This window comes from Ipomoea triloba, chromosome 5 (assembly GCF_003576645.1).
Source record: "Ipomoea triloba cultivar NCNSP0323 chromosome 5, ASM357664v1".
In the NCBI taxonomy this organism is placed as follows: domain Eukaryota; kingdom Viridiplantae; phylum Streptophyta; class Magnoliopsida; order Solanales; family Convolvulaceae; genus Ipomoea; species Ipomoea triloba.
This window is the reverse complement of record NC_044920.1, coordinates 22247905-22260169: the sequence shown is the minus strand read 5'-3', so window position 1 is coordinate 22260169 and position 12265 is coordinate 22247905. Positions and strand designations below refer to the sequence as shown.

The 12265-nt window shown below is 29.5% G+C and overlaps 1 protein-coding gene across 1 annotated transcript; it reads right to left on the bottom strand.

The window, feature by feature from the left end:
- Positions 1-635: 635 nt before the first annotated feature.
- LOC116019250 lies at positions 636-2451 on the bottom strand. The gene is made up of 2 exons (XM_031259397.1): positions 1838-2451; positions 636-1029 (listed from the first exon to the last, which is right to left on the bottom strand). The coding sequence occupies exons 1-2, from the start codon at positions 2288-2290 to the stop codon at positions 742-744; spliced, it is 741 nt and encodes a 246-aa protein (XP_031115257.1). The 5' UTR covers positions 2291-2451; the 3' UTR covers positions 636-741.
- Between the last annotated feature and the right edge of the window lie 9814 nt (positions 2452-12265).

Here is a 12265-nt window from a genome sequence, read left to right as displayed (position 1 = left end):
CCCCCCCCCCCCCCCCAATACACAAATCCGTAATTTTTCATTTTGACATGACACTAAATGATTGCAAGTTATATCATGAGGAAATTTATAAAATAATAATAATAATAATAATTCAAAGGGTAAAAAGTAAGACAAATCCATATCTTCCTACACCATAATCTCATTGCATGACTCTACCATATATGCTACCACCAGTAACCTAATTGCAAATGACACACTACCAATAAAATTCAACAAAGAAAAAATACAATTCAATTTTTAATTTAAAAGTGACATTTTTTGTGCATATTTAAATTCGAAATTATTCATCAAAATTTCGATGTCAATTATTTCTAAAATTTTATTTTCAATTACAACTAAGAACAATCGATGAATTAAAAAAAAATAATTATCAAGTATAAAAATGATGTATTACATATAAAATATTTTTTTAAAAAAAATTAGAGACCCTGTGCCGTTGCCTTGACAGCACATGGTCAGGGCTAGCTCTGAATTTAATATTAATGAAAAAGTTCATATATTTAGAAACTATATTTAAAGTTAAACTAAATAAGAAAATTCCAATTTTAAAAATAAAAATAAAAACAAATAAAGAAGAGTTAATTTGATTAGTAAATTGTGAATAAAGACAAGTATAGTAATTAAAGTGTAATAGGGATATAATATTTATGTATATGAAGTTCACTTTAATTTGTAGTTAGATTGCAGGGTACATACATAGGATGAAATTCCTAAAAATGTCTAGGTTGGGGACAATGAAATGGAAGCATTCAAAACAGCAAGACATTCAGTTGGGAGGCTAAGAAAAGTATTCAAGAAAACATCATCAATTGGTTGGACAGTTGCCACCCCAACCAGCCTGCAACTTCCACCTTCCAATTCTGCATTATTCTTCAGCCTCTCACCTCTTCCTTTCTTCATCTTTCCATTCGATTCCTCCGATGTAAGAACTGTTTCAACTACCAATGGCGGCGCTCTGTACACACTCCCGATTGAAAACCAGAACTTCGCCCGAAATTCAAGATCAATCTGAACTCAAAAAACATTTTTTTTTTTTAAATTTCTTTTTGAAAAAATGAACAAGATAAGGGGTGACAATTATAACTCAATTTTCAATCACTGGAAAAACGACATCTTCTACTAAATTATATGCTTATAACATTTTTTTTTAAAATTATTCATGTATTTACATTAGCCGCAATTATTTTAATAGTGACGATTCTCTCCTTCGCTTTATGTTAAAATGAACACTTTTACCTATAAAAATAAGGGTGAAATAAGCATTTCATTTATTTTCTTCACAACACGATTATTGTTTATACGTGGAAATAAGATGCGAAAAATAGTACATCAATCATTACAAATATTATAATTATAATGTTAAACTAATGCTATTAACAGAATTAAGACTTAAATACAAATAATTCATTAATGCAAAATTTAGTATTAATGAATTATTTGTGATTAATACTAAATTTAGTATTAATGAATTATTTGCGTATAAGTGTTAATTCTAGTAGCATTAGTTTAAAATTATAATTATACTATTTACAAATGGTGTCTGTTATTTTTTACATTTTTATGATTCGCACATATAAGCAATAATTTGTTGGAGAAATAAAATAAATGAAATACTTATTTTGTCCATATTTTTAAAAGTAAAAATGTATATTTAATAGAGGGGAATGAAAAAAAAAATCATTACTTTTAAAATAAATTAAATAATTAAGGGACTAAAATAAATACATGATTAATTTAGAGAGAAAATTATTATAACCATATAATTCAATTAGAAAAAGTGACATTTCCCCTTAATAAATTGATGCATATATGTTACCTTGCCTGATTCTTGGTTGATGGTGCCTCTGAAGAGCTCCGGCACGATGTCAATTTTCAACAACGGCGGCAACGGCAGCCCCAAGAACTTGGTCGTAGCGGTGGTCAACGGAGGAATATACACGCTTTTCAACTCGAAATCAACTGATATTTCATCGTCTTCTTCATTCTTTACCCCTCTTCCATTCCCCCTCCCCCCTTCAGCATTGTACTCGAAATCCGGGTATCTAGAAATCCCAAGCTTGCAGCCTCCTAGGGTCCTAAACTCAACCTCGTACACCACATCATCGGCTGTCGGAACCGGAGATTCAGTGGCTGTCGTAGTTGAAGAAATTGGGTGGAATAATCTGGGTTTCAATGGATGGAGTCTGGGAAGTGGGGATAGATAGTTTGGTATATATTTTGGAAGCTTGCATGAGAGTTGGGGATTTGGGAAGTATGCTTGACAACCCATTTTCTAGTACCTACTACCTAGTTTGTTTAAGGTTGTGAGTACAAGGAGGGGTTAAGTTGAAGGTGTTTGTCTTCCTGAGATGGGAAAAAGGAAAAAATAAAATAAAATTAAAGTTTGAGGCTATGGAGAAAATGTGGAGAGTGTGGTGTGAGGCTTGTTTTGTGTCCACGAATGAGGCCAGGGGACGTTATCAATGGACTAGGAGAAAAAAATATCTTATCTTGTGGATGGCCATTCTTTGGCTGCTTTGTCTTTGTCATATGATCCCTGTACATTGTCCAACAATTGTAATGAACTCTGCCTTTGACATAAATTTAGGGTAGCTAGAAAACCCAGAAAATGATTTACGAAAGTCAATTTCTGTTTTTTTATTTTTTATTTTTTATTTTTTATTTTTATTTATTTATTTTTTGTGTTAGGAGATTCAAAAAAAAAAAAAAAAAAAGCTTTTTCAAAAGAAAATATTTATTTTGTTCAACGAAAAAAATGTCTACTTTGACGAAAAATATCTTCCTAAGTTTTTAGTCAAAAGACATTTTCTAGATTAATTTTTTTATTTTCATCATGTCGAATTATTATTATTAACACTTCAACCACTACCACCACAATCACAACCACTGGCGGATCCAGCATGGGGGCAGTGGGGGCATCTGCGCCCCCCTCCCCCCCACCCCATATATAGCCTTTGTATGTATATATGTATATATAGTATATGTTTTAGTATACATATTTAAAAAAAGATACAATAAACAATAAATTTACTAGATTAGATGGTTGATGTGTGTATTACTTAACAAAAGGATGTGGGTTTGAAACCTGTAGACAGCATAACTTAATTTTTATTGCGCCTCCTGTGACTTTTATATACTCCGTATATATATACTTCAATTCTTTCAACAAAGTTTTTTGAATTTTTTAATATATATATATATATATATATATATATATATATTTATATACTCCGTATATATATATACATCAATTCTTTCAACAAAGTTTTTTGAATTTTTTAATATATATAATTTTTTTATATTAATAATGAGATGAGTAATTTATAAAATTTTGATATATTTTATTTTTTGCCTATATCTAACAATGTTTATGATTATACGGAGTATTTTTAAGTGTTTTTTTTTTAACTATTTCTTTCGTATTAATGTTTCGCCCCCACTAGATGAATTGTCTGGATCCGCCACTGATCACAACCAAGACACCTCCAACACATTGCACCACCACCACTAACACCACTGCACCACACCTTAAGAAAAATGCAATTTCTTAATTAACACCACCACTACCATCACCAATTCACCACCACTGACACTACCACACCTTTAAGAAAAACTGCATGCAATCACTATTACACGTTCAAAGTCATTACACTTGGGGGTGAGCATCGGTCCGCTATTGAACATAACTTACTGAAAGTTGAATAATTGATACATAGTAGATATTTTTTAATTTTCATAACATATCGAAACCAAATATAGATATTATCAAATGAAAATCGAACTTTAGTTTTCAGTCGATTATTGGAAACCCAAAGGTCATAGCCCATCTAAAATATTCCAATTCTAATTTAAATTACATCAGTTAAACTATAAATAACACACACACACACACACACATTATACATTATTTGGTGACCGGTGTTTTTAGACGTCTATAACTGACTAATAGTCAATTCACCAAATAACTGATACTAAAAATCAAAATTTTCAGTCAATTTAGATACCAGTTTCACCAATTTTATGGTAATTATGCTTATCCCTAACTACACTACTATAAATTCATAAAATCACCATTGCATGTTCATAAAGTCATTATTATAGATTTATAAAATCATTACTACAAGTTCATAAAGTTATCTAATCTTTGGAGATTCATAAAGTTATTGCTATAGGTTCATATAGTCATTATTGTATACTCATAAAGTCATTATTGCAGGTCTATAAATTCATTATTATAGGTACATAAAGTCACTACTTCAAGTTCAACACACAATAACTATTGAAATGATATATTGAAAAGAGGGAAAATGACAGTTTTAGCCTATTATTAATTATATGTAAATTGTAGACACAGTCAATGAATTATTACCCTATACAAATTTTTCCCTTTAATTATGTTGAAAGTAATAGTTTCAATGACTCAGTCAATGAATTATTACCCTCTACAAATTTTTCCCTTTAATTATGTTGAAAGTAATAGTTTCAATTCATTACTTATAAATTTTGTTAGCATTAACAATTTATTTTAAATTTCTAAATTATAAAAGGGCATATTAGTCATTTTGTAAACTTTTTCTAAACTCCGTCCATGAATCTCCATATATATACTAACTACTTTTACCACAAAACCCTTGTGAAATACTTGTCTATCTTGATTGAGGAGGAATGTGAGAAGCAAAAATGACAAGCAAGATATTACTTTGGATTGTAGATAGACCGAATTGTAAGTTAATTTAATATATTAGTTTATTATTGTTTTTTTATACTATTGTATGTAAATTACTATTTTGGATATTTCATTGAGTTCATATCTTAATCAGTAATATATATACAATTTAGTTATTAATATATTAAAATAGCTATTTTTAAAATTTTATTATGTATGTGATTTTTTTATTTTTATTTTTTACTATTTACCTCCAAAATCTAGTAGTAAATATTTAGTGTCGTTTCCCTTAGAATCTTCATTTTTAATCAATCTCAGAATTTTGCTCCATTAGTAAACATACAAGCTGACAGTATTATTGTTACCGGAATATCGTTTGTAGTATTAGCTCAGTACAATAGGTAGTCAGTACAGTAGTGTAGTGTATAATAAACAAAGTGTCCCCCCTTCTACAACAAGACTCTCCTTTATATCCAGAGTGCCAATAACTCTTTGTGAGTATGTAACGTATATTTACTCCTATACTAAGTGTTACGTTGGTAATAACGACAATCTAGAGTAACTCCTCTTCAATGTGCCATTCACTCTTCTTCAATGTGCCGTTCTTGTGTAAAGAGTAGCCGTTTGTCTGCCTTCGGGTCAGTGCTTGTGGTTCGGATCGGGTGCTGCTTGCCTAATTACTCTGTTACAAGCTTATTGGTAAGGAAATAATAATTAATATAACGAATACATTTTATGATAAAAGTAAAAGGAATTTAGAAGAACTTTTCTCTAATATAATTGTAGGTAGCAAAATAAATTGGAGAGTTAAGCTGAAAAATTAATGTCTATATATCTTCAATCATAAGTAATTTCTGTCTTGTTATTTTTGTTTTCCAAATTCCTCATTGATCAAGACAAACAAGTATTTAGCAAAAATTTTACAGTAAGAGTAGCGTATATATAAAGATTCATGGAAGTAATCTGAAAAAACTTTACAAAATGACAAATATATCTTTTAATAATTTGGAAATTCAAAACAACTTGTTAATATTAACAAAATTTATAAGTAATGGATTGAAAGTGCAACTTTCAACATAATTAGAGGGAGAAAATTGTATATGATAATAATTTATGGATTGAGTATACAATTTAAGCATAATTAATGGACTAAAATCGTCATTTTGCCTTGAAAAAATATATTAATATATGTGTTGTTTAAAATATTTTAACATGATATTTTTAAATGTATACAAAAATAGAGAATAATATATTTATGTAATTATTGAACAATTGGTGTTACTAACCTATATAATATTATTTTTATGAATCTAAAATGTTTTATAAGTTTACAGGATTATTTTTATGAATTTGATCCATTATACCATATGTGGTTTCCAGATCTTCTGGTATTCCGGCGACTAGACGAGTGTATGCGAACTTTCATCACTCATTAGTTTAAGGCCGCGTGTATACGAACTTTGTTGTTCCCAATACAATTGATGGGCAATTTGACTTTTCAATGAATTCCGATTTTTAATTAATTCATTTTCTGAATTAATTTTGTAAATACCTGAAGTTACATAAAATTTATTATTCAATGATATTGAAATTGAAGAAGAAATATTTTATTATTGTCGAAATTGAACTTGAAAGTTGGGTGAATTATTGCACTTGAAATTGAATATTTATGATCAATCTAATCTATACTATTAATAAAAACAATATTTTCAGTTTTAACTTCCCGCCCAAAACAGACCGATAGTATTATGGTATTGTAAAAAATATGAAAATTTGGCATAATTCAACCCGCAAGGCCAACCAATTCTCTGAACAACATTCGTGCATGCACGAGTCAAGCATTTTTAAGTTCATTTTAGGATTTCGTTTGCACCCACACTGCGTGCGAGAGAGAGCCTCTATGCTATGCAATTCAATAAGCCTTAGAAAAACTCTTGTATAAGTAGTGGTGCAAACCACTTCTCAAACCAATGTGGGACAAAAGTTACTTGAAAGGTTTTTCTCTATATTTTTCTAATTCAAATGTGTCAACTTTGAGAACCAATTTCTCATTCACCCATTATCAGTTTTGAGCGTACAATATATAAATCTTTTCGTTTAACTACGAAGAACACGAATCCACTTTGACCCGACCCAAATCGAAAGTGGACCCCACATATATTTGTACCACAATATTGCCAGTAAAATGCCATTTTATGCTAATTTTTTTCCAACAGTTATTTGTCTAGAGAATATCAACGTGTTGAAGGAAGAAGATGATATATAGTGAAGGGCAATATCATCTTCACTATATATCATCTTCTTCCTCCAACACAACGCTGTACGGTCAACCAACAATTACTCAACTGATTATCCCATTACTCCCATGTAAATTTTTCTCTAATATAGTTATACTTACTGAATATCAAAATATAAGTGTACCTCAAGATCTTGCAATAACTAATCGACAAGTAATTAAATTAATGAATATGATGCAATAATGTAAAGTATCTACCTATTGCATTTATACACTTATTTTAGAACACTGAATTTTTGTGATATTTGTTGCATGCAAGGAAGACTCATATTATAATTGCATTTATACACTTATTCATACTCATATTCGATGTTATAATTTATATAATTGTATATCGATTCAAATATTTCTTAAAATATTATAACAAATTCATTCCGTGCAACGCACGGGTGAAAATACTAGTTAGTTAAACAAGTAAAATTTGAAATTACAAAAACATTAGTTTGTAGAATATATATATATATAGCATGCACATTTAAAAATTATATAATACATAAAAAAATACTACATTATACAATATAGATATTTTATTTATAATCATAAATTGAGAACTTTTTTTCATATTAATAAAATTATTATCTTTATCTTTTCAATACTAGAAAATATGTATAGATATCGGTAAATTACACTTTCTTTTAAGGATAAGTGTCAAAAAGGTTTTTGAACATTACATTTTTATTAGTCTGAGGCATTTAGTCAATAATTCACTTTATTTCTCATATGGGGAGCAGAAGATAAATGCAACTAGCTACTTTTGACGACTTGCACAATAGCGTTGGAGGAGGATGTAGTTATCTTTCCCAAACGCTATAAATCCTTTTTTTTTTTCATTTAATTAGAGAAAGAAGAATGACATATGAAAATCTTATTATTAGTTGGTTTTGTTATGGACTAGTGACTTTTCTTGAAGGTTGGATTTTTTTTCTTCATTATTTGCCTTTTCTTATTGGACTTGTTTGGTAAATGACGGATCTGCTAAATTTATTGTTTGGTAAAATGGCGGTTTGGAGTAGCAGATTGCTCCAAACCGCCATTTTCGCAAACGCTGCATTTAGTAGGGAGGATATAGTTGTCTTTCCCAAACGCTATAAATCTTGTTTTTTTTTTTTTAAATTTAATTGTTTGTCTTTTCTTATTGGACTTGTTTGGTAAATGGCGGATCCACTAAATTCATTGTTTGGTAAAATGGTGGTTTGGAGTAGCAGATTGCTCCAAACCGCACCATTTTTGCAGACGCTGCATTTAGCAGCGTTTGCATATGGCATTTTGAAAAAAAAAATATTTTTTTCCCAAAATATCCCTAATTAATAATAATAATAATAATAATAATAATAATAATAATAATAAACTTTGGAGTTGAGGCCCCTCAAAGAAAACAATGGAATAGGAGTCTCAAGGCTCTATTCCCACTTTTCCCATCGATGTGGGACGGTGAGAAAAGTGGGAAAATAAAAGAAAGCAGCTTCCTTCTTCTTTTCTTTTTCTTTTTTTTTTTTTAATTTTTTATATTTTATATTATTATTATTATTATTATTATTATTATTATTATTATTATTCAACTTATTGATATTGTGGACTGTGGAGGTCCATGTATAAGTTGTAATACAAACCATTTCAGTGTTTGACTTAAAAAAATTATTTAAATTCAATCTATCATCAGAATATATTTGATAGATATTCTTACTATCTGTCTATCTAGATGATATTTTAAATTTAGAACATGTAACAACAACAAAATTCTTAAACCTTGAACTCCAACAAATCTAAAGGTGAATTCACAATTATTATCATATTTTCTAAAGTCCTCCTAAGACCCTCTTGATTAAACATACATGTACCTAATACCCTTCATTATTTTCACTTGTAGTAGAATTAGGCATATGTTGAAAGGTGAAAAGTGATTGTTTTGTATATTTAGAATATGGATTTTTAATTTAAAGCAATTTAACATATGGTTTCTTAAAGATGATGTTTTCATGTTTCTTAGGTAGACACAAATATTTTTACAAATAAATACACTTTCCTTTAATCACCATACCCCAATTATCTTTGATTTTCTCAAAGTGATCTCATATTTTTGACCTTGATTCGACCTCTTTCTTTTTCTTTATGAGGAAGGGGCATTCTCAGCTAAGAAATGTTTTTCTCTATATCCTGGACTTCTACCTAGATGGTTTCTCACTTGAAATTAAAGTAGGTTGATTACCAGATACATTAATATTTTTCATCTATAAATATATGTATTAATATTTAATAGGACAAATATAATAAAATTTGATAATAGGCTTCATCAATAGGGTAAAAATGATAGACACTGTGAACATAGAACATGCCTCAATTGTTATATAGTGGACCATGGTGTTGCAAAAATCCCGCATAGGAACCGATTAATCGGCGCCTAGGCGATAGGCGCTGGCCAGCCGCCTAGTGTATCACCATAATCGGTGATATAGGCAATTGGCCAGCTAAACGGCTGACTAGGCCGCTTAAGCGCCGCCTAGGTGTCCTAGGTAGGTGTCCTAGGTGCTAACCGCATAGGCCTCCTAGGCACCGACTAGGGTGCCTAGTCGGCTGATTAGCTATTGTTCCTTGATTTAAAAAAAAAAGGTTATTTCACTAAAAACAACATCGTTTTGAGCAAAATAACTCTAAATTGTTCAAATTTTAAATGTTTTTAAGGTTAATATTTAATATTTTAGTATTAACTATTAAAGTATTAAATAGTTTATAACTATCAAGTCTTAAAAATTAAAAAAAAAAAATTTAAAAAAAATTTAATTTTTTTAAAAATAAAAAATACACGGGTGCTTAGACGCCAATTAATCCCCACCTAGGCGCTAGGCGCCGCCCGAGCCCGATGAGCACCTAACAATTTTTTCAACCATGGCGCACATAGTGTTGCGTGGACCATGGTTGTCGAATGAAACTTAGTGCAATTAAAATGGTACTTTAGTGTTGCTATAATGAAACTATGTTTGTGAAAAGTGAAACTAAAAAACAAAGCTCATTCAACAACGTATATTGTCAAATGAAACTGTAGTATAATTAAAATGATACTGTAGTATTGTTATAACGAAACTAGTGTGTGAAAAATGAAACTAAAATCCAGAGTCATACAATAACATATATTGTCAAATGAACCAGGAGTTAATTAAAATAATACTTTAGCATTACCATAATTAAACTAATGTGTGAAAAATGAAACTACAAAATAGTGCCCATGCAATAATGTATATTATTAAATGAAACTGTTGTAGAAGTAAAATGATACTTTGATATTGCTATAATGAAATTAGTGTGTGTGAAAAATGAAACTGAAAACAGAACAATATTTTCAAATGAAACTGAAATATAATTAAAATGATACTTACTTTATGTACTACATTGCTACATGGACCATGGTCCACAATAAAATTTGCCCTCATGCTTTCAGCCAGATCAATACATAGTTGACTTTATTTTTTAGCACAAATTTTACTGCGGACCGCAGTCCACAATGCATGGTAGTCTATGCATCAAAACAATGTCGTTTTGATTAATGAAAAGAAACGGCAAAAATGGCACCCGTTCTGTGCCGTTCCGCAAAAAAGTAACTGTGTGTATAACATATTCAGTTTCATTTTATATACACTGCAATTTCCTTTCAACACAACTACAATTCCTTTTCGATATAACTACAATTTCATTCAACATTATACATTCAAATATTTGAAACTTTTATTCAGTTTCATTTTATATACACTACAGTTTTCTTTCAACACAACTACAATATCATTTTGATATAAATACAATTTCATGTGAAACTATTATTCAGTTTCATTTTATATACACTACAGTTTCATTCAACACAACTACAGTTTCATTTTGATATAACTACAGTTTCATTTGATAATATAAAAACAAATGTGGGGCAATACTATTTGAGATGAACTTTACTTTCATTTACGGAGCTCCGTTAAGATGTGACGGCAGTCGTTTCTTTACTTAAAGAAACGGTGCCATTTTTGGACCATGATCCATGATGTAATTCTGTGTATTCTTATGTGTAATGATGTGTATTCTATTCATAGATTATGTGCATTTTAATATATAATTATGTACATTAATGATTTGAATGCAATGGCTCATGAAACATAAATGATAATACTTATGCTTATGATTTTGTGTATTCTATTCAGAGATTATGTGTATTCTAGTATATAATTCAGTACATTAATGATTTGAATGTCATGCCTCATGAAACATAAATGATAATACTTAGGCTTATGATTCTGTGTATTTTATTCAGAGATTATATGTATTCTAATATATAATTCTGTATATTAATGATTTGAATGTCATGCCTCATAAAACAGAAATGATAACACTTAGGCTTATGATTCTGTGTATTCTATTAAGAGATTATGTGTATTCTAGTATATAATTCTGTACATTATTGATTTCTAATACCATTCACAGAATTCGACAATTCGTGTAAAGAATACACAGAATGTGAAAACAGAATGCACATAAAATTGTCACACATGTACACATATCTGATCTTAGTGTTTACACTACTCCAATGGTTAACACACATAATCCATAATCATAATACACATAATTCATAACCATAATGTACATAAATGATAACACCAAATACACACCCGTCCGCATTAGAACATACACATAACTCATCTTAAACTACTCAAGTGATTAACATAAATAATTGAGATGAATGTATAGAATTCGTGACCAGAATGCATAGAATGTCAAAATAGAATGCACAGAATTTCACCACAACATACACATAACTCATCTTACAAGTTAAGACCGAACGGGAAACGAAAACACCGTTAATTAAAAAGATTCAAAACGACGTCGTTTTGAATCAGGGTGCACAATGCACCCTGGTCCACGATATAAATTGCCTCTAGGAAGGGATTAGACCTATTGGGCTGGTTTAATACTATATATTTTATCAACAACATTTTTAAAAATTGATTTTGTAACTCATTCATATTCAAAGAAGTACCATGGATCTTATTAGAATTATTTTCCAAACTCTAAAATGTTTGCTTATATTTCTTATTCTTGGCGTTATATGAAATTTAAATTATTTGCTTATAACATGAAAAACAAAAGCACATTATTATTATTATTATTATTTTATTTATTTATTTTTGTATTTCTCAAAATTTACAAAGTTAGATAGGCATCAGCGGTTTCAAAAAAAAAAAAAAAAAAAAAAGAAGAGATAGGCATCAGCAAATAGCAATGCCGTTGTAATTCGGAGTAATATATTA